The sequence below is a fragment of the Pristis pectinata genome, chromosome 10 (genome assembly GCF_009764475.1).
Source record: "Pristis pectinata isolate sPriPec2 chromosome 10, sPriPec2.1.pri, whole genome shotgun sequence".
In the NCBI taxonomy this organism is placed as follows: domain Eukaryota; kingdom Metazoa; phylum Chordata; class Chondrichthyes; order Rhinopristiformes; family Pristidae; genus Pristis; species Pristis pectinata.
The window spans coordinates 30711072-30735616 of NC_067414.1; the positions used below are offsets into that span (position 1 = coordinate 30711072).

The 24545-nt window shown below is 40.6% G+C and overlaps 1 protein-coding gene across 1 annotated transcript in view; it reads right to left on the bottom strand.

Annotated features, from left to right (window-relative positions):
• sgk1 (serum/glucocorticoid regulated kinase 1) overlaps positions 1–24545 on the bottom strand; it is an 84728-nt gene that overhangs the window by 40443 nt on the left and 19740 nt on the right. The window contains exon 2 of the mRNA XM_052024718.1: positions 13256–13456. Within this exon, the coding sequence (XP_051880678.1) occupies positions 13256–13456 (201 nt within the window). The remainder of the gene's footprint in view (positions 1–13255; positions 13457–24545) is intronic.

Here is a 24545-nt window from a genome sequence, read left to right on the forward strand (position 1 = left end):
AACCTCTGCGTATGGTTACTAGGAAACTTGTGGAAACTACGTTCCGAATATTAAACATAACCCCCACACCATGTTTCTTTCTCACTGTACTGAAGTACTGACTTACACAGTTAGTGGTTCCCTCAACTCACCAGCTGGCCATTTCTCATGTGTAACCTTCTGCAGTGGAAAAACCATTAGACAACAGTAGGCTTCTAATCCAAGCCAGATCCTGAACCAAGTGACAATGGACACTTTGCTGCATGAATTGTGATCAAGACCAGAAACTCTGGCTAGAATTCCCTCCTTAGATTAAGGTTTTAAAGCCACCTATGGTACCTCTATCATCACCATCAATGAATTGAGATAAAAGCACAGATCAGGCTTGAATGGTTGAGTTCCATGCCGGAAACCAATTTATTGTTGGAAACACTAAAATCTGGTTTAAAGACAGTCATTTCCTTCTTGGATCTAAATATTGATTCCCTCTAAGTGTTTTGGCTTTGTGCTACCAAATTACTTCATTCCTCATTTGTGTATACTTTTCCAAGGTTAGTTAAGTATTCATGTAATGCAGGACATGTCTCCCACACACTGTAACATCATATCAAATATGATTTGATTTCTAATCCAGCTGTTAGAGTTTCTTAAAAATTATTTCATATGAACTAAAATTGCTGAAGATAATGATCAACTTTTAGATTTTCCTTGTTTAAGGTCTTTTAAAGCAAGAAGTATCAGAGTAAATTCTATTTTTTATTGCAGTAACAGTTAATGCTATTTTTAATTTACTTATTCATCTTGTTTATAGAAGAATAAAATTGTATTCAGGGTTATCCACAAACCACACAAAATAATTGGTTGACAGTAAAGTCACAGCGTGCTCTCTACCCCTTGTGGAATATGCTGGGATGTTAAGAAGCATTATATCAATGTGAGGGATGCAGAGTTTTAGTTATAAGAAACTGATAATGGAAAGACAAAACAAATTTTAAATTTAAATTAAATTTTATTTACAGCGTGGTAACAGGCCCTTCCGGCCCAACGAGTCCACACCGCCCATTTTAAACCCAAATTAACCTACCCGTATGTCTTTGGAATGTGGGAGGAAACCGGAGCACCCGGAGGAAACCCACGCAGACACAGGAGAACATACAAACTCCTTACAGACAGTGATGGGAATCGAACCCCGATCGCTGGCGCTGTAGTACCGTTGCGCTAACCGCTATGCTACCGTGCCGCCCAAGGGATAACATTTTAGCCCAAAGGCAGGCCGTGGAGATGAGTAAGACTTAATTTGGCTCAATTTGAAATTTACCATCTGTTAAGTATGCATACAACACTAAAACACATGCCAGGTGTTCTGTTTGCAAGAAAGGTACCCAGAAAGTGCAGAGGAATGGAACTAAGTGGAAGCTCTTTCAGAAAGACTTCCCTTTATGCCATAAAAAAATCATGAACTAAGAATCAAACTTGAAGGAGAAAGTTCCTCTCCCAATACTACCCTTCCCAGTCACCCTAGCCCCCTCCCACCAATTATATCCTCACAAGATACAACAATTTAAATTTATAAAGAGCAGTTCACAGCCAATGAAATACAGTTAAACTGTAGTTACTGTTGTAATATAGGAAAAACAGCTAATCTGTACAAAATTCCCACAAACAGTAATGTGGTAAGTTTGTTTCAGTGCTGTTAATTGAAGGAAGTATTGACCAAAAGAACCAGAATTACTCCATTACACCTCTTCGAAATAGCCTCATGGAATATTTTATATTCCCTGTGAGAAACAAGAGAGCATCGGTTTCATTCAAAAGATAGAATCTCTCTGATAGTGCAGCACTCCCTCAGTATCTGGAGTATCAAGCTTCATTTCTGTGCTCAAGCCTCTGCAGTGTGTTTTCAACCCACAACCTCTGATTCAGACTGAAGACAGAAACCTACTGAACAACATTTGACAAAACGATATGTTGTAAATGTCCTTTGAATTAAACACATTAAAACCGGATACTTCCTCACAGTCCTTTCATAGCTGCCCAGTAATTTGATTAGGAAACACCAATCGTTTTCACCTCTGAAGAAACACAATAACTCAGAGGAAAAACACTGTCAGAATGGAATTAACTGTCTCACAGTTAAAATTCTGATTAAATAGGGCATGCATTCCTTTCAGTGATTTTTATCAATATCTTGTTACTATTTAAAATTTAGCATATCACCAGTTTCAAGAACTATGGCCTGCAAGATAAAATTTATGCAGCCTATGCATTCAGGAAGGGTCAGGTTCCAACAGCTTTGTGGGTGTTAGAAATAGCAATAACTTCTTGACTTTAGTTAAGGATTTAACAATAACCAATTAATACTGAATAGTTTTAAAAATGGACTCACTTAACATTCCTTCTAACCTTATAAGTCTCTTCCGAAGCCTGTTAATGGACTTGCAATGAAAAGGAAGCTCTCTTTCAACAAACCAAACAGAAATTTCCTTTCAACTGCTTTGTTTGACATTGGCTTCCCTGGCACAATAATTTTTCTGTTAATATATTATCTGTTTTTAATCAACTAATCTAATACCAGTATGTTTAAACCATGATATACAACTGAAAAAAAATCAGCTAAATTTCTTAAAGGTATACCGTGGCACAGTAATGTATCTGGTAGAGCTGCTGTCTCATAGTGCCAGAAATCCGCATAAAATCTTGACCTTGGGTGCTATCTGTGTGGAATGATCCCTCTGGCACACCATTGGTCACAGTTCTCCAATTTGAAAAACAAACCTTCACCTTTGACTCCTTCCATCAAACTAACTTTGTATCCCTTTGGCTAGCTCAATCTGGATCCCATGTCAAAAGCCTTCCTAAAGTCCATGACTATCTCTAATCATTTCTTGCCTTTCCAAATGCATATAGATCCTCTCTCTCAGAATTCCTTCCATAACTTTCCCACCACTGATGCTAAGCTCACCAGCCTGTAGTTCCTTGACTTGTCCTTGCAGCCCTTCTTAGCTATCCTTCAGTCTTCCAGTACCTCATCCCTGGCTAAGGAAGATACAAAAATCTTTGCTCGGCCCCAGCAATTTCTTCCTTGCTTTCCACAATATCCTAAGATATACTTGGTCAAGCCCTGGTGATTTATCCACCTTCATGTACCTCAGATCTACCAGCAACTGTTTTCTTCCCTAAATTCTCTAGCTTCCATGACCTTCTCCACAGTAAATACAGATGAGAAGTATCTATTTAACACCACATCTATCTCCTTTGGCTCCACACATAGACCTCCAAACAGGTCCTTAAGGGGACCTATTCTCTCTCTAGTTACCCTTTTGCTCTTAATAAAGAATCTCTTAGGATTATCCTCTACCTTATCTGCCAAGGATATCATAATCTTCCCATCTGTCTTCCTGATTTCCTTCTTACGTGTACTCCTACATCCCATATACTCCTAAGGGCTTTGCTGGATCCCAGCTGCCTAAACCTGACATATGTGTCCTTTTTCTTGACCAGAGCCTCAATATCCCTTGTCATTCAAAAATGTGCTAATCCTGCCAGCCTTGCCCTTCACTCTTACAGGAACATATTGGCCTGAACTCTATCTCACTTTTAAAAGCCTACCATTTGCCAGACTTCCCTTTATCTGCTAACAGCCTCTCCCAATCAACCTTTGCAAGTTCCTGTCTAAGGCCATCAAAATTAGCTTTCTTCCAATTTAGGACTTTAACTTGTGGACCAGACTATCTTTTTACACAAATATTTTTAAATTAATAGAATTATGGTCACTGGTCCCAAACTGCTCCCCGACTGACATTTCAGCCACTTGCCCAGGCTCATTTTCCTGTAGGAGGTCGAGTGTTGCCCCTTTCTTGTAAAGCCATCTACATATTGCTTGAGGAAACTTTCCTGGGCACACTTAACAAATTTTGCCCCATCTAATTCTTTAAGTCTCAGTCAACTCAGGGAAGTTAACATCATCTACTATTACATCCCTATTATTCCTACCACTATCTGGGAACCTCCTACACATTTGCTCCTCTAATTCCCTCTAAGTATTGGGGGGCCTGTAGTACAATCCCATCAAGGTGATCACCCCCTCCTTATCTCTAAGTTCTACCCAGAAAGCCACACAAGATATTCCCCAGGAATATTCTCTCCGGATATGCCTGTAGTAACTTTACCCTGGGCCATTAAACTACCTTCCCTTAACCATGTTTCCGTAATAGCTATAATATCACAGTGCCATGGACCAATCCATGCCCTGAGATTATCTGCCTTACCTGTCAGGCTTCTTGGCATTAAATAAATGCATTTTAGCCTGTCAGAACATCCTTGCTCCCTGTCCTGCTGCTGCCTATTGGAATTGCTCACTTTAATTTCTATATTTGCCTCAACTTTCTTATCTGCCACATGACTACTTTGGGTCCCACAGTTTAAACCCTCCTGAGCAGCTCCAGCAAATCTCCCCGCCAGGGTATTGGTCCGCCTCCAATTCAGGTGCAAACCGTACCTCTTGTACAGGTCACGTCTGACCCACAAGAGATCCCAATAGTCAAAATACCTGAATCCCTTCCTCCTGCACCATTTCTTCAGTCATGCATTCATCTGCCTTATCCTTCTATACCTCCCCTCACTAGTGTGTGGCACCTGGAGTAATCCAGAGGTCCTGCTTTTTAACCTTCTGCCTAAATCCCTATATTCACACTGCAGGACCTCATCCCTTTTTCTACCTATGTCATTGGTACCAATGTGTACAATGTCCTCTGACTGCTTACCCTCCCCCTTGAGAGTGTTCTGCAACTGCTCGAAGATATCCTTGATCTTGGCACACTGGAGGCAATATACCATCCTGGGTCCACACTCATGGCCACAGAATCTCCCGTCTGTCCCCCTAACTATCTCCTATCACTATAACTGTTCTTGACTCCACCCTCCCCTGCTGTGCCTCAGAAGCAGGTAATGTGGGAGAATAAAAGTGGGCTTAATGCAGGATTAGGGCAGGCACGGTAGTGTAGGGGTTAGCGTAACGCTTTGCAGCGCCAGCGACCCGGGTTCAAATTCGGCCGCTGTCTGTAAAAAGTTTGTACATTCTCCCCGTGTCTGCGCGTGTTTCCTCCGGGTGCTCCGGTTTCCTCCCACGTTCCAAAGGCGTACAGGTTAGGAAGTTGTGGGCGTGCTATGTTGGCGCCGGAAGCGTGGCGACACTTGCAGGCTGCCCCCAAAATACTCTACGCAAAAAGATGTATTTCAATGTGTGTTTCAATGTACATGTGACTAATAAAGATACCTTATCTTACCTTACCTTAGTGTAAATGGGTGGTTAGTGACTCAATGGGGTGAATGCCTGTTTCTGTGGTGTATCTCTCTATGACTTTGACTCTATATATCAATGACACCTCAAATGAATGCAGAAATACAATGCTATAGGGATAAAACAAGGATAATATGTTGACAATAATTAAAGGTTTTAAATTTTCTGTATCATTGCTCTTTTAACAGTGCCTTTTGCAACTCCATGAATGTCACTACAAATTCTTCCTGTGGAAAAAAAATCTCTGGAAAAACCTTATCTTGGGCTCATGTTCCTGTTTCTTTTGCCATAACCTTTCAGATCTTGTCTTCTCATTCTGCTATCCGATTTAAGGAAGGATGTACTCCAGATAGTTATGTCAATTAGTTTGACAGTTCCAATTTGGAAGTTTTTAGGGTTGGAATATCTCAGTGTATATCAAATGCTGCCATCTCTGAGAAGTTCTGCTGATATTCAGAATGGATAATGACATTAACTTGCATTGTACTAACCCAGGATAATAAAGACCCGTCTGTAATTCCTGCTCCTCTGCTAATTTAAATCATCTCAATCCAGCAGCAGTTCGAAGATTTCTGCCCCTAGGCCAGGGAGGATGTCTTAAAACTGGGAGGAATGTCATCTGTCAGTTTTGGTCACCGTGTCACTGAAGAGTTCTCTCTTTAACACCCATCAACCTTTGGGATGCTATTGGTAGTTCTTGGTGCTACTCTTGTTTAATTAAAGTCTTGATCAATATCTGCAATTGTTCCTAACAATGAGTTCTTGTGTCCATTATTGGATCGGGGCTGTGATTAGGTCTGGAGTCAGTTCCATTCTGAACTGAGTGTCAATGACTAAATCAACAGTAAGTAGGATCCATTTGATAATACATTTAAAATGCCTTCTCCCTCCAATGGAGCCAATGACTAGATTAAAGTAAATTGGTTATTATTTCAGGCACTGCACACAGAGGAACTACAGGTGAGCATTTTGGGCATAAAAACATCAGAGATAGAAGCAAGTAAAGGCCATTTGGCCTTACATGACTGCTCTACCATTCAACAGAATATGGCTAACCTTTAACCTCAGCTCCATTTTCCTCTACCAACTCCATGTTTTCTTTGGAGCAATGGAGGATGAGAGGCGACTTGATAGAGGTGTATATGATTATGGGGGGCTTAGATAGTGTGGACAGCCAGCACCTTTTCCCTAGGACGGCAATGGCGAATACCAGAGACATCTGCTTAAGGTGAGTGGGGGAAAGTTTTAGGGGAGATGTCAAAGGTAGTTTTTTACACAGAGAGTGGTAGGTGCCTGGAACGCACTGCCGGGGGTGGTGGTAGGGGCTGATACAATAAGGACATTTAAGAGAGTCTTGGATAGGCACATGGATGTAAGAAAAATGGAGGTTTGTGGGCTGCATGGGAGGGAAGGGTTAGACTGATCATGGAGTACGTTTATATACTGTACGTCGGCATAACACCGTGGGCCAAAGGGCTCGTACTGTGCTGTACTGTTCTATGTTCTCTGATATCCAAAGATCTTTGTGTTATAACAGTAAAGGAGGCCATTCAGCCCACTGGGTCCATGTCAGCTCCCAGGGGAGCAATCCCAATGTCCCATTCCCCCTTCCTGATTTCTCAGTACCTCTGCAAGATATTTCCTCTCACACATGCTCATTGAGTTCCCTTTGATTCCTTTTGCCATTACCCTACACCAAGGAGTAATTTACAGTGGCCAATTAACCTAGTGAGTCTTTGGAATGTGAGCGGAATCGGAGTACCTGGAGGAAACTAAGGGGCCACGTGGAGAAGTTGGCAAGTCGACAGCACTGGAGGTCAAGATCAAACCTGTGATGCTGGAGCTGTGAGGCGTCTGCACTGTCTGCTGCACCACTCTGTCCCTCTCCCTGCACCATTCCACCACACCCAACCCATTAAGACTACTGCAGGCAACTTGGTTGCCAGGACCCATTTCTGAAGGTATCTGGCTGAATCTCAGTTGCTTGTCTGACTCCAGCTTCCTGCGGCAGTCAGGACTGGCATTTTTAAATGAGGCCTGAGAGTAAAAATGACCTATATCTTCCATTCGTCAGGCCAAGCTAAAACCCAGGTTCACCCCTCGCTTCCCATTAAAATATGGCAATATTATTCAGTTCAAATAAACTAGGTTTGAATAACACATCTTATTTGTACTCTTAACACTAGAATATTTAGCGTTTATGCTGATCCAAAATTTTACAGTAAACTTGTATGATTTTACTCCCACAATTATTTTTTTTTGTTTTCCCAGTTCTTGCACAAATATTGTTCAATTTGTTTTCCCTGGGGCATCTCACTTTGTGGAATAGTCTTAATGTTGCCTAGCTCCCTTTGTTTGCTTCTATTGTAATCCTGGTCCATTAAACTCAGACCCGAACAGTATGTACCAGGCCTGATGTACTAGTAACTAATCTGATTCAAGCACAGATCTGAAAAATGTTTATTGTACTGAAATTCAACAGTAGAAGTGAAAATGTTTTGTTTTTATCAAGTTCATCTCTTCTGCAAGTCTGAAGAATTCAGTCCCCCCATCAATGGTTCCAGATGCAGTGGCTTGCTGCTTCCAAACCATTCTTGTTTCCCACAAATAAATGTCTAAACATTAACTAAGCTGCTCTGGGGCAAGCACAGGATCCATTACCTACACACATGAACAGAAGGCTTCAGGTACATAAGATACTGGATCTTGGGTTTCAATATCATCTCTACCAGTGAAATGCAGACACTTAAGAGCAGTTAACAGGAGATGAATATTTGGAGTCGGGGCTGCTATGATGCAAGCTGTGGTCCTTCGATATGCCTATAAAGGCAAGTGGGGGCAGTAAGGTTCAGGAGGGAGGGCAAAACCCTAGGACAGGGAGTGTTGCTGGTAGAAAATAAACAACTTCTGCATGATTCAAGCAAGCCCCTTGGTTACCAGAAAAGATCCGTTGGACTGAATTGACAGAGGGAATGGAGGGGAAATTGCATGCTTGAACTTAATTTCCTATGGCATCAACAACAAGTTCCAATTATATAGTGCTTTTCCCATGGTCCCAGGGTTCTTTGTAGATTTATCCAATAAAAAATTGATGTCAAGTCTCAAGAGCAGTCATCAAGATAGCGGATCAAAAGATGGAAAAAAGCTTTCAAAGGGTCTCAAGGGAGCAAAGGGAGGTCGCGAGTTAGCTGAAATCATAGTGGGTCACAACAAAGCAGTTACATTAAGAATGCTTAGGTATTAATCAAGCCCAGTTATTGGATTACAGGATACGGTCAATTTGCTTTGGGTTAGTGGACTTAAAATCCACGGAGTTATTCTGGTCCTACTCACCCTTTTGCAAGTTTTCAGATACTTCTGTTTTTCATCAACTATTTACTGAAACATATCACACCATAACATTGATTGCAAATACAGAGTACATTGTTAATAAGAACAACACAAAAATGAAGCAAAATGAGAAACACCTAAAGGATCACCACTCCCACATGACATTTTTATTGCATCTTTTTCATGTCCTATAGGATTGTTTTAATTGCATGCAAAGCAAAATCTGCCTCCAATAAAATATATATTGAAAGTAAATTCATGCATCTATGAATAGGCAGGTACTAATACCCGTTTGCAAAATGCAGCATGTGAGCCAGTATTATCTCTAAATGAAAAGGAATTCAGGTGACACTATTAATAGTTAATCAGGGGATGAGAGAGTACTTCTGGTGTTTTGCCTACAAATCAGAAAGGACTATTTGCCAACAACAAATAGTTATTTATTACAATAAATATGTAATAAATGCTTGCTTGGTGATAAAACATTGAAATATTCTAGTTGGAACTTGTTAATTGATGAAATAATTGTTCTTTCTTGCGTGCAAGACTCTTTGCTTGATTTGTCCAGCGTGGAGGTAACCACCTCAAATGTTCATGGTGATGGAATTTACAATTAGAGCCTCATGAGCCTAGTTATCCATAACCAGGGATGGTGGTGCAGTGGTTAATTTACTTGGCTAATAATGCCTGATATTGCTCTGCACTGAGATTGGCTCTATTCTGCACCATTAATGGCATGTTGTGATCCTAAGCAAATCTGAGGAGGGTGCTCCACCTTCCCTCTCGCTGCTTTCTTCAATCTTTCTCAGCCATGCTGCACAGGGCTCCAACAAGTTTCATCACCTCTGACCTCATCTCCACCCCAGAATCAAGGGTTGGAGGTACCTCAACTTCAGTAGTCGAGTTGCTCTATACAGATGAAAATTTCATACAAGTGCACTTGGAGGCTGAACTCCAAGCAAATATTGCTTTTTTTGCAAAAGCATGCAAGAAGGTGCAGGCACAGTAGCGTAGTGGTTAGCATAACGCTATTACAGCGCCTGCGACCTGGGTTCAAATCCAGCCACTGTCTGTGAGGAGTTTGTACGTTCTCCCTGTGTCTGCGTGGGTTTCCTCCCACATTTCAAAGGCATAAGGGTTAGGAAGTTGTGGGCATGCTATATTGGCACCGGAAGCATGGTGACACTTGCGGGCTGCCCCCAGAACACTACGCAAAAAGATGTATTTCACTGTGTGTTTCAATGTACATGTGACTAATAAAGATATCCTCTTACACTCAACATCCACTGAACAAAGGGCCTCGACCAATCTGCACCCACTGTAAAACATAAACAATAAAACACGGACCTGAAAATACAGGCTATTTGCCATACCATAGAGTTATAGAGTACCAAAGGATGGAAACTGGCCCTTCAGCCCATTTAGTCCACTCTGAAAATCAAGCACTCATTTATGCTAACCCCATATTAATTCCATTTCCTTCTCTGCATATTCCTCTCAACTCCCCCCAGATTCTGCCGTTCATCTACACAAGAAGGGCAATTTACAGTTCTAGACTAATATACCAACCCACACATCTTTGGGATGTGGGAGGGGACCAGAACATCTGGAGGAAACCCACCTGGTCACAGGGATAACTTGTAAACTGTGGGCACACAGTACTGCACCTCAGGATTGAACCCAGGTCACTGGGGCTGTGAGGCAGCAGTTCTACTTGCTGCACCACTGTGCTACTTTGGGAATCACCACTCAGGGAAGGCAGTTGCTGATGACATAATTTACCATTACTTCAGTGCACCAGCTAGCCCTCTGAAAAAAAGGATGTTGGAAGATCAAGACCTCTAACCCAGCACCGAAGTTATTGTCAGCAGTGGTTCTTATCCTCCTGTATGCTTCTGGGACCTGGACTACTGCAGAAGGCACCTCAAAGCACTGGAGAAATACTCCCAAAGCTGTCTCCGTTAATCTTCCAAATCCACTAGCAAGGTAAGCAATCCAATATCAGGGTTTTCTCCCAGGATGACACCCCAGCAATGAGGCCCTAATTACACTCAGTTAGTTATGTTGCCACTGACTCTTGGGAATCCCTGTTCCATAGCCACTTGAAGTGGACAATCTCAACCCCATTTCTCAGGAGCACCAGAAGGAGCACACCACCTCTCAAGCTACCTGCCCATCCCATCGGGCACATCCTGCCCCATCTGTGGAAGAGTCTGCAGTTCCCACATTGACCTCCTTAGTCACCTCAGAACATGCAGAGCCGGAGTTGAAGCAAGTCGCTCGATCCTGAGGAACTGTCTCTGAAGATGGGTGGACTAAAAATCCAAAGTCAATGCATAAAATTTAGTTGACCAAATTAAATGAAGCAAAAACTAGTCTCAGTATTGATAATACCAGACTGTTATAGGAATCCATCTAGTTCAATCTTATTCAGAGAAGGAAATCTGCCTCTGTTACCCCAGTTCCATGAAAATATGGTTGACTCTCAGCTGCCTCTGATCCATCCTTCCAAGCTGTATCCAAGTAGCTATGTTAAAATAGAATAAGAATAACAGGTGGCACACACAGAATTTGGACACAGAAAAGCCATTCCCATCCCAGATGACCTCACAAATCCTTCTCGCACAATTTGGGGAATGGTGTCAAGTTTGGTAAGTTGTCCCACTAACTACCCAAACAATAGCCTGACATAATTGTTCTGGCAACATTGTGCCTTAAATCCCCAATACATAATTACATAGTTACATAATTCTTTCCTGAGAGTGGATTGGCCATTTGCTTCTTATCTTGCTTCCATTTTAACTGGAAGAGGATCATTTGGATGAGTTTGATTCCTGCTCCAAACTCTTTGTATTTTTGTTCTTGAAATAGCCCCAGGCCATCTATTTTTGGGAGTTACTGTTCAGCCTAGTGTTTACACAAGAGATAGACAATAGATAGTGTTGGCAAAGTCTGTCAAAATACATGTATTTGCTGCTGATATCGATAAATTTAACACAAGGTGTACTTCAGGTCCTCCAGTATACGTCTGCATAATGAATTCTCAAGTAAAATTTCCTCTCTCCCAAAGTGTAATTTAAATCGCTACCAGGGCTGTTTGGGTATAAGTAAACTATTCATGAGACAGTCAGCCTTATCTCAGCAGGTTGTGTGAAACAAATGTCATGATTATCCAACAGCCGCAATCAATCTTGAGTCATAATCCAACACATCACTTGCATTGGGATGTAATGACATGGCCTACCACATAAAAAGGAATATCAAATTCTTTCATGAACGTGACCCATCTAGACCAATATGACAGGGTTTGTGGGTTTAAGATAAACCATATTACCATAGAAATAGAACAGCACAGCTCTAATTTATCCAGATGGAAATTTATCTGCTAACTGACTATTGGGCCTTGTCTCATCATGTAAAATGCAATAGGGGATCATTTAGCTCACTAGACTGGGCGCTCAAGCCAGCCAATGGCTTTGGAGCGCCTGTGGGATGACCAAAGAAAGCCACAGATACTAATGAAGCAGATGAAATGGCTCAGGCCTCCTTTTGGCCTGTTCAGTTGACCAACTGTACCTACCATCAGCTGGACACTCAGTGGTTAATATATTTTTTTTGGTTTTATCCTATTTCCAGGTTCACTTCTGATGATTTAGAGCATACAATGTAAACAGTTCCATCCTTATATCCTGACTCAACAAAACCAGAAGCAGATCATTTAACATTTTGCCTAATAGAAAAGAGGACACTACTTTACATTAAAAAAATGGTTGCTAGGACTTTTCTAGTGTGTTTCAAGGCTAGATTCCAAGCTAACATTCCCAATCTGAGGCTGAAGATCATGGACTCTAACCCCTGTCAAAACTTGACCAAGTAAGGGTAAATTTCCCCAAGGATTTTCTGACTTACCTGCTGTAATCTCAGATGTTGATTCTGGAAGAATGGCGTTTGTGGTAATTCACTAATGTAAGGTGACATTGAAGGAGTACTGCAGTTTCACAGTACCAGGATATCAACGATAAGGTTAAGTTTAATTGTGCATCTTCAGTGGCTTATTGGAATACATTAGAGGTGCATTCCTTGGAGCAAATTTGACTTTGAGTGATGATGCATTTCACAGGGCAACCTGTACAGTTGGACATTATGTATTATGCCTGAAGTGCAATTGTTAATTTCAATGGAATTGAATATTGGGAGTGACATGTGATGTGTGGTTGTATCAGTATTGCCCATTTTACACCATTGCCTAATATCAGAACCTACCAATAGTCTGGCTGTTATTCAACCTTTAATTGACTTTGCCCACTCACATTAACTGGTCATTTATCTCAGTTACTATTTTTGAGTTCCACTATGAGTAAACTGGTTGTTGCATTTGTCTACAAATTTACAATGATTACATTGCCAAAAAACAAATCAGCTGCCTAAGGACATGAAAGACAGTTAATAAATGCAAAGCCTTTAGTGTTTGCAAATGCTTGAACCAATGAGAAAAATAACATTGTCTCACATCGTCGTCTCACTAACAGTTATCATCAGTGTTAGAATGTAATAGGATTCTCCATTCCCAAACAAATATAAGTCCAACAACTTTAATCAGAAGAGTTTCACTTTAAAAAAAAGTTTGTACAATGTTAACTGCTTTACCTTGGAACTCCTCCTAGTTTCCCACAATCCATCAGATTTATGGGCGATTTTCCCTTGGCAACAGTGACATTCCATTTTGGATGACTGAGCTGCTAATCTCGGGCCTTTGCCCGACTTGGATGCATAGGATTCTGGATCATCTGTCTTTATCACCAGCATTTTTTCTGGTTTGAATCTGTCACTCTTCTTCCATTTTCTGACCTGTGCAAAAACAATAAAGTTAAGTTATTGCAAGACCAGCAGATTTGTTACTAATTTCTTCAGTGTAAAAAGCAGGCAATGGGAATAATTATTAGCACCATATTCAGATATTTCAACTTTTGCCAAGGCTGTATCACATATTTGCTCCCAGGAAACAAATAAACAATTGATGATTCCAAAGAAGAAATACAGCGGGTGCTGGGAACCTGAAATAAAACAGAAAATGCTGGAAATACTGGAAATTCTCAGTCCTGATGAAAACTTCTCAACCTGTAATTTTACCTCTCTTGTCTCTCCACAGCTTCTTCTGGATATTTCAAACATTTTCAGTTTTATCAGCAACTGGGTTTTAGATGTTTCATTTGTTTATCCATAAACAACATGAAACTATCCATTAGCCATGAACACAAAACTTTTCAGAAAAGAGTAGAAATGCAACAAGTGAATAGTTGGGTGTATATATGTATAGCACTGGTGCGCCACAACACTGGTGTCCCATAAGGCTGTGTTCTCAGCCCTCTACCCTACTCCCTATACACTCATGACTGCATGGCCAGATTCTGCTCTAACTCCATTTACAAGTTGGCAGATGATACCACCGTAGTGGGCCGTATCTCAAATAACGATGAGTCAGAGTACAGTAAGGAGATAGAGAGCTTAGTGACATGGTGTCATGACAACAACCTTTCCCTCAATGTCAGCAAAACAAAAGAGCTGGGCATTGACTTCTTTAGGAAAGGGGGCGGTGTACATGCACCTGTCTACATCAATGGTGCTGAGCTCAAAAGGGTTGAGAGCTTCAAGTTCCTAGGAGTGAACATCACCAATAGCCTGTCCTTGTCCAACCATGTAGACACCACAGCCAAGAAAGCTCACCAGCACCTCTACTTGCTTAGGAGGCTAAAGAAATTTGGCATGTCCCCTTTGACACTCACCAACTTTTATCGATGCACCATAGAAAGCGCCCTAGCTGGATGCATCACGGCTTGTTATGGCAACTGCTCTGCCCAGGACTGCAAGAAACTGCAGAGAGTTGTGGACACAGCCCAGCACATCACGGAAACCAGACTCCCCTCCAGGAACTCTGTTTATACCTCTCACTGCCTTGGTGAAGCAGCCAGCATAATTAAAGACCACACCCACCTGGGTCATTCTCTCTTCTCCCCTCTCCCATCAGGCAGAAGATGCAGGAGCATGAGGGCACATACCACCAGGTTCAAGGACAGCTTCTATCCTACTGTGATAAGACTATTGAATGGTTCCCTCGTACATTAAGGTGAACTCTAGACCTCACAATATACCTTGTTATGACCTTGCACCTTATTGCCTACCTGCAATGCACTTCATCTGTGGCTGTGACACTTTACTCTGTATTCTGTTATTGTCTTTACCCTTTACTACCTCAATGCACTATGTAATGAATTGATCTGTAGGAACGGTATGCAAGACAAGTTTTTCCACTGTACCTCGGTACAAGTGACAATAATAAACCAATACCAATACCACAAATAATAATTGACACATGTAATTTTAATATCATTAAACATAATCAAATTCTTCCATTGAGCAGTTCTTTAAATTTCAAGCTCCATTTTATACCTGGTTGTGTTCTTTTGTTTGCAGGAATAGGGGTTTTATTTCAAGTGCTATTATCAGGGACATTGATTTAACAGCATTTCAGAATGAGTTGAACTGGAGCAAGGGAGAACCTGAGTAGAAGATCACCAGAATAGTTCCAGTGTCCTAGTGTAATGTGCAGAGGAGATCTAAGAGCACAGAGGAATGCACAAGGAGGATGTGGTGTCTCATGAATGTGGACAGGAGTGTGGGAGACTCGACTGCTCCCAGGAGAATAGGCAGTGGCTGAGTGACCAATCCAGTCTGAGGAGGATTTCAGTGGGAGGGTGACCTGTCTGATCTCAGAAGGATGGTCATTAGATGGACAACCAATCTAATCTCATGATAGGCAGCCAATATGATCTTTTTATTTTCTGTTGATGTTAATCTGATTCCCCAAGACATCCGTCAAGCTGGTTGTCAGGCAGTAACTCACTGAGTTAGTTAAGAAAATGTACTGTTGTTAAATCCTAGAGAACACCTGGAAATTTAGTACTTCCATGTTTCCAATCTGGAACTTCTCCCATCGATCCTGAATAAATATCATACTAACATCAACATCTATACCATTCAATTTACTGCCTTGTACAAAGTGAATGTTATTAATGTTTTTACTGTTTTCCTGAAATTAAATACCATTATATTCATGAACACACCGAATTATTTATTGCAATAAAAGCCATGCCACCATTAAATTGGATGTCTGCATTCATCCTTCCAGTATGGCATGTTAGTACTAAGTGGTGTTTTGGGCGTTTTGTGACAGGAAGATGGTTACCAGTTGATCCACATGGCTCAGTACTCAGCCCTTGGTTTTTTCTAATGTAGATTAATAACTTAGATCTAAATATAGGGGAGACAATGAAACAAAGACTGGCCATGTGGTTGGCAGTGAAGAGATAGTTCCAGACTGTAGGAAGATATAAATGGTCTGGGCAGCTGGGCAGAAAAGTGGCAAATGGAATTTAATCCAGAGAAGTGTGCAATTAGGGAGGTACAGATAGTGAGTGGTGTGGAGTATCTGTACACAGGAGAGGATGTAACAGAAATTTACAAAGATGTTGCCAGGACTGGAAAATTGCAGCTGTGAGCTACAGTTGTTTTCTTTAGGCAGAAGAGGCCGATAGGGTGTCTTAATTAAAATACAAGAAATTATGAGCGGTCCAGATGGAGTAAATAGAAAACTTTTATTTTCCTTGGCAGAGGCATTAAAAACAGATGGATGGATTTAATGTACTTGGTTGAAGGATTAGAATGGAGATGAGGAACTTTTTTTCCTCCAGAGGGTGGTGGGGTTGAAACTCGCTGCCTAAAGGGGTGGTAAAGACAGAAAGCTTCATCACATTCAAATAGTATGTGGCTGTGTACTTGAAGAGATATGACCTAAAGGGTTATACACCTAGTGCCCTAGTGCTGAAAGGTGAGATTAGGTTGGGGAGCTCTTTTTTGATCAGCATAGACATGATGATCCAAATGACTTCTTTTTGTGCTGTAAGATTACTACCATCCTATACGATGCTACAACTGTCTGGCATCCATTCTGGTAAAACCAAATTACACCTGAGGAAGTAAAAATTCTGCTATGGCCACAAACAGGAAATTGTCCCCAGAGTAAGTCTGAAGGTATGCTTCACATTCACCCTCAATCTTATTTGCACAATCATGAAGCATAAAACCTTCTAAACACAGGTGCAATTGGTTGACATAATCAGAGTAGTGATCTTCTTCTTTGCATTAAAAGTATTCTTTGACAGATGGCACCTTTGAGTAAGATACTGTGAAGTTTGATTAGATTTCCCATTTTACAATATATTCGGGAAATTCCTTCAGAAGGTTACTATTGTCTATGTATTTCCAGTCTCTGATGTTTGTACATTATTCTACTATCAATGCTACTCATTCATCTGCATCTAATAGGTTTCAGGTGGAATTCAGGGTTTTGCAAAAATCAAATAATTTAACCCTATTGTACTATGGAGGTTTAAGAATTGTAAAGGAGGATAAAGTCCAAGTTGGAGTAAAATTGTTTTTACAAAGGCAGAATAATCCTATGTTATAGCTTTAGTCATGGTATCAAATGGCGTTAGGGTTCTTCACATCCTGAAACAAAGCAATACTATAATTTCTAAATGCTTTGGCTCACAAACAGCATAACTGAAATGGATACTGTTGAATTGAGCTACGGAAGGCAGCTTTAATATCAGTTGGAACCTAGCATTCAATAAAGGCCATCCAAAGCTAGGTGGGCCAAATATCAAACCAGAAATGAAAACAGACTGCAATTGAGCAGAAGGTTTACAAATGCCAAGAATCATTCTCCACCTTCCAGCTCATCAGATGACAATGAACTGTAATAATGAAAATCAGCATTGGTAGAATATTATTATCTTTCTTTACAAAAGCAGATACTGTCTTCACCATTGTGAAATGGTGCCTATATGCATGTAGAAACCAGAAGTACAAACTGTGTGGGATTTACTATGGCACCCAAGTTTAAGTGGTCTGAATTGTACAAGGATTGAAATTTTTGAAAATATCAAAAACTCAGTTAAATTCATATTTAGTTTTCTTCCAGTTTAAGAATGCACTTCACCAGTAAATGACGTGTGTGTAAAGATGGGAAAAGGGAACATTATTTATTTGAATAACAATGTGGGTAGTTCCACTTCCCTAATTTTCCCTGAGGTTCATGCATTTTTTCTCCTTCAAATATTTATTTATTTGTTTTCTTTTTGTTGACGACAATTGAATCTGCAATCATAATACCAACAGCCAATGCTTTCCAAAATCTAACCCCAGTTTGTTTAAAGTAGGATTCTTACTACCATGCAAAAGGAAGTCACTTGGCTTATTGTGTCTGGGTGTATAAATATTTGAAAGATTGAGGAATTAAGTGTTATAGGGAACTGGCACAGAAAAGGAGCTGAGGCCAGCATAAATCAGCCATCATATTGAATGGCAGGGCAGACTTCAAGAGCCTGGTGTCTACTCCTGCTCCTATTTTCTTATGTTCTTCTGTCCTTGTTCAATTGTCAATCAATTCAAATCTGTGCCTTCCATCACTGGGAACAGTTTCCCTCTGTCTACTCTCTTCATGATTTTAAACACTTCTCTCAAACCTGCTTTTAACCTTCTCTAAAGAGGACAATGCCAACTTTTCAAATATAGAGCTTCATGACTTTAAGCCAATTCTTTTAATCTTTTTTGTGTTTTCCCCAAGGCTTCTTCTCACTCCTAATGAATAAACAACAAGCAAAAGCCTGTGATTCCTCCTTTGCGGGAAACTATCAACGTCTTTATCTGCAGGAAAGATCAGCTGACAATGGGGTGCAGAGTTAAACTATGGGTGCATGACTGACAGTCCAAGGGTCCAGAGAAACAAAGGACTGCAGATGCTGGAATCTAGATGAAAAACACGATGATGCTGGTGGAACTCAGCAGGCCAGGCAGCATCTGTGGAGAAAAGCAGGCAGTCAGCGTTTCAGGTCAGGACCCTTCTTCAGGACTGGAGATAGGAAAAGGGAAAGCCCAATATATAGGAGGGAAAAGCAGAGCAGTGATGGGTGGACAAAAGAGGGGAGGTGGGGTGGGCACAAGATGGTGATAGATAGATTCAGGTAAGAGATTGTGATAGGCAGGTGCAGGGGAGGAGGGGAGAGCAGATCCACCGGGGTATGGGTCAAAGATAAGGAGAAAGAAAAAAAGTGGGTAGAAAAAAGAGCGATAGGCTAGGAAAGGGAAGAAACGAAGAAGTATGATTGGTGGGGGAGGGTGTGGGAAAGGGGTGTGGGGATTACTTAGTGAGAGAATTCAATGATCGTGCTATTAGGCTGCAAGGTTCCAAGACAGAAAAGTCCGAGGGTCCAGCAGACAACCCAAAAACAGTCATCTGGGAGATTACGATGGCATCCCTGAACAGGATCTGCTAAATCTTGCAACCCTAAATAAATCCAGAAACTAGTTATTTTAGAATGTATTCTCCACAGCAGAACACATTAACCAAGTCACTTCAAATACAGCTTTCACTCATATCAGTTTGATGTGTTTGTTGTTGGACATCAGTTGTGATCCACCCAATTAAAAGAGCATCAACGTCCCAATGACATCACAGCGCCCCTACATAAATCTATTTGCAAGCTCTTTGCCCATTTCTGCTTTTGCCACCAGAGTTAGGTCTGGAATTAAAATAATTAAATTACAGTATGTGGAGCAACACACACAAAATGCTGGAGGAACTCAGCAGGTCAGGCAGCTTCTATGGAGCAAAATGAATAGTCAACGTTTCGGGCTGAGACCCTTCATTAGGACTGCAAGAGAAGAGGAAGACTTCTTCAGGGTAGGCATACCTCGAAGAGAGCAGTCCTGATGAAGGGTCTTGACCCTAAACGTTGACTGTTTATTTCCCTCCATAGATGCTGCCTGACCTGCTGAGTTCCTCCAGCATTTTGTGTGTGTTGCTCCAGATTCCAGCATCTGCAGAATCTCTTGTCTGCAGTATGTGGAGTTGTGAGCCATTTGTTGTGATTTTCACCATGATCTTTAGAAGCTTTAGATTCAAACTCAGGCCTTGGGTCAAAATTCAGATATTTCTGTTTCCGCAGATTTGGTCCAAGTTAAAATGATGTAATTTGGATTTGATTTACTTCAGTGTTTAGCTCACACTATTAACAAGAAGTTAATTGCAGAAGAGCAAAGTGAAATTGTTTTGGGGATTGGTGTATAAATGGGATATTAGGATGTTCAACTGAATTTCCCTACCCCTTTCACTCCCATCCAGTCCTCTCTGCCCGTATCCTTTGGTGCCTTCCCATGTCTGTTGCTATTTGAAGTAATTCTGGTTACCACATGCTTTGGGTAGGAGTTTGTTTTCTTGAGTGCTAGCATGAAACTTTGATCATTGCATGTACACTTGGTATAAATATGAGTTTAGTCTGCCTGTATATATGACACGTGTTATAATGAGACTGCTCTATACGCAAAATAAGTTTTGATATCCACTGCATATTAGTAGTTGACTCAACTTCAATTCAATGGTAACATTACTTACTGATTCACAAATAAGCTGCATTTTTGAAGCCAATACTTTATCAAGCACACTAGGGTAAGACGGATATAAAACTTGTACAAGCTATTGGTTTGTTAAACAAGGTGCATTAAATAAGATACTTCAATGTTCTTATTTCTTGAAGATTGAAGTACTTTAACAACCAGAGAAATGAATAAAGGGTACTGAGACAGAGTTTTTGCTCATTCCCAGAATGAAGTGGAAGTCGTTCTGCAGATTCTAATCACTCATGATGTGGTTTTCATTCTTGTTCTTCCTTCTCTTAAAGGTGTGTAGTGCAAGGGTTTAGCTCACTATTGCTAGAAGGTCTTTGGTATATCTTTCAAAGATCCAGGAATATGGCTGCTTAGCAAATGTTAGTGCCTTATTCAACCACTGATGAGTCCCACTTTGCCCTCTTCTGATGTCCACACATGCATATTTTTAACAGTACTTCTGACTCATGTTCAGCAGAAGGAACTCTCTCCATTAGGAAGAGAGCACAGATGCCTAAATGAATTTGCTACACAGTTAAATATTATTGATATGTTGGTCTTTAATCATATATTGACCCTGATGAATCAATGAGATACAAATGGCAGTTTGCTAAGCCTATAACAGAAATTGGTTTCCTTGTTATACTTGGGCCTTTGAGTGTAGCAGGTAGAGGGCAAATGGACAGGAATGACACTCCACAGGTAAAATAACCCATTGATGTGGAGCTGTGCAGTCAAGTAGTCTAATTTTCTTCTGCCATCTCTGTCCTGATGATCCATTATGTCCAGGTCTAGTAGCAGGAATGCCTGCCCATGTCTTTGATTCTTTGAAAGCACTCAAAGTACTTACTTCATGGCAAATTTTTAAGATAAAAAGAACTCAAGGACAGCTTCTATCCCGCTGTTATAAGACTATTGAATGCTTCCCTAATACAATAAGATGGACTTTTGACCTCACAATCTACTTTGCTATGGCCTTACACCTTATTTTCTGCCTGCACTGCACTTTTTCTGTAACTGTGACACTTTATTCTGCATCCTGTTCTTGTTCTCCCTTGGTACTACCTCAATGCACTGTTACAATGAAATGATCTGCATGGACGGCATGCAATACAAGTTTTTCATTGTACCTCGGTACATGTGACACATGTGACAACAATAAACCAATTTACCAAGTAAGGAAGGTGATGCTCAACCAGACAAGGGAGGACAAATGGAACCAGTGGGGGAGGCAATAGGAGACCAAGAGAGTTAAGTGTGTGGGTGATGGGCAGATGGAACCAGGTAGGGGAGGGGAAAGAACTGGGTGATGAGGGTGCTGGGGTGGGTTGTAATGGAAAGGGGGGGGGTGGTGAGAGAACCTGGGGGATCAGAAGGAGAGAGAAAAGAACACAAGAGGTGTGGGTTACCTGAAACTGGAAAATTTGACCATCGTACCATTAGTTTGTAGACTACCCAGGCAGAATATGAGGTACTATTAGCCACCTCATGCAGGGTCTTGGCCCAAAACATTGACTATCTTTCTGGCTCCACGGATGCTACTTGATCCACTGAGTTTCTCCAGTAATTTGTTTTTTGCTCCAGATTCCAGCTTCTGCTGTATCTTTTGTCTATGAAACAATTAGCTGTTCATTCCCAATCTCCTGTTCTTACAACGAATGTTTCACTTTCTTTTTCAAATATTCATTCAATTCTTTTTAAAACCTACAATGGATTTTTGCTTTCACCATTGTCTCCAACAGGTGATTCTATACCTTTGCACGAAAACATGAGCCAAGAAATTCAACCATGGTCATCAGTGCTAAACATGCTATAGAGCTGCTCCACACATTCAGTGCTAATGACCAAGGATGAATTTCCAGGCATAGTTGTCTTTTTTATTTCAAAAACTTTCTTTTCCTGTGTACCTGTATGTATTTTCCCTGTCATTTTAATAACTTAAGATAAGAGTTTGCCCAGCCTATGACCTTATGCCTGGAAATCCATCCTCTGGCATCAACACTGAATGCACTATGTTTTTACATTATGATTTGTATTCAGCTTCTGAAATTTGTTTCTGAGGAAGAGTTCTATGCATTGATATTACATTATATCATGTTTAGTCCCAATGACCATGGATGAATTTCTGATACACGTTTCCCTGGGTGGGAAATGAATGTTAGAACATTAGCTGCCGATTGTACTCACCTCCTGCCATTCAGTTCCAGAGAAATCAACAGAGATGAAGGTTCAGGGGTGATTACAAGCAATGCCTGATGTCCTTGCATTTGCCATAGTGACCAAAATCGCACTTGTGCTCCTGACCAGCTTAGAGCTCCCTTAAAACAGCACAGAATGAACAACGGGCCTATGTGAACAAACAGCTAAGGTCAAGAAGTTAATACGACTTGACATTTTCTTGCCTAGTTGAGGTTTCTGTTAAGAATGATGACTTCTACAAACTTGGAAATAATCTATTACTGTGTCAATTTCTCCACACACACACCAAAAATTATTTCAAGGAGTATTTCATAATAATGCCATAAAGGCCTATTGTAAGGTCATTGCAATAAGCAATAAAATCCAACTATGCTGAATCAACAGGGAGTTTGTAATCTGTGCTGAACACATACATCTTGCAATGCTTTATCATTTTTGCTACACTTATAACCTTTAGTAAAAGACAAAATGAACAAAAAATGAACAATAGCTCTGAAATCTCAGCGCCCAGTGACTGCGTTCTACACAGTTACAAAGCAATTACTAAATCGAAGATCATTCACAACAAGTCAATGCTTGTACTTCGACTCCTTATGAGCTTCTGCTCAGCTTTCTCCATCTAACACTAGTTCATCATTCAATTTGTTTCTCTTCCAGTTTTCTCTAAATGCACCAGTTTTTCTTGCTCATATATTGCTCATACATTCTATATTCTGTAATTTGGTTTGCCTCAGTCTGTGGACAAGCTGAACAGCAAAATATGAATAAGGTTCGCCAGTTACAAAAACCTGGACTTAGACTGATGTCATTGGGGAGGGGATTGATAGCAACCTTGATCCCTTACCTGAAAACTGATTCCAGCTAACAGCTGTCTAAAAAGGCAACAGTGCTAAAATTCACACTTTACAAACCTGCAGCCCAACAAATCTCATACAAGACAACTTACAAGACAGGGAACTTATGTTTTAACAGTAGGCTTGCTTGTATTGTCAGGACCTGAGTAATGGACAAAAAAGATTTCATTTTGTTAGTTCAAAGAAGGGCAAGGCACTTACTTTGGTGTCTTAGTCAATATTTATCTCTCCATTAACATCACAAAACAGATCAGTTTATCTTTATTAATTGCTATTTGTGGGACCTTGCTGTTGCACAAATTGACTGCTGGGATTCTTCCTTGATAAAAGTCAAAGTCAAAGTTGAGTTTATTGTCGTATGCACAAGTACATGTGTGCACTTACTTGCTTGCAACAGCATCACAGGCACATAGCATCAGATAAGCAGCATTCACAAGAAAAACACAAATTAAACACAAATTATACACAATTTTTACAAGAAAGAGCACAACTAGAACAAAAAAATAACCAAGGTCCATTGTAGTGCAAAGTGATCAAAGTGGTCCTAGAGTTGCTATACTGCAGTGTAGTGTTGTGCAGGTTGGTTCAAGAACCGAATGCTGTATATGGTATTTTATTAGTGGTGAAGGGCTTTGATACCTGCTGCAGTCGTGAAAGCTCAGCACAGGTCAGTCAGCCTTGGCCTCAATAATGATGTCGAGATCACATCCTCTAGGTTTTATTAAAGACATTAATAAGCAATGAAGATTAAAGACAATGATCAGAACTTACTACTAGAAAACCAAGCTAAGTGACAGGCAACATCAGATCCACCAACTATATTCTTTTTTAGCAAAGTGACACTACAAATGCAAGAAGTAAGGAAACAAAAGGTGTCACCAAGAGAAACACTATTCAAGACTCCATAAATATTTTCTGGAACAGACCTTCTCATAATTGGTATTATGTAATGGCATGTAATATGCCTACCCAGTGCCCATATCATACAGAAGAAGGTGTAGAAACTTAAACTATTTCTTTAACTTAGGGCAAACGATTAGTGTGTGGAGATTGTGACGGGAAGGCAACAAGCTTCAATCTACTCAAGCCCAGGTTGTTTTAACTATGCAGCTTTTTCTCTACTCACCCTTCCCTATCCAAAATACAATGTTCAAGGTTAGATTGGTGCCTGAAGATACAGGGGAGAGAAGAAGGCAGCCAGGCAGATGCAAAACTTTAGGCGGCAGGAAACAACTAAGGGAATGTTCTGTGGTGCTTAAACAAATCAATACGCCAGTTGGTGAAGTGACTGGAGCCAAAGGGAAAAGGAAAAAAATGTGGAGCAGGAAAATTCCCAGAAGAAAGTTGCAATTATATAACATCTTTCATGACTTCAGCAA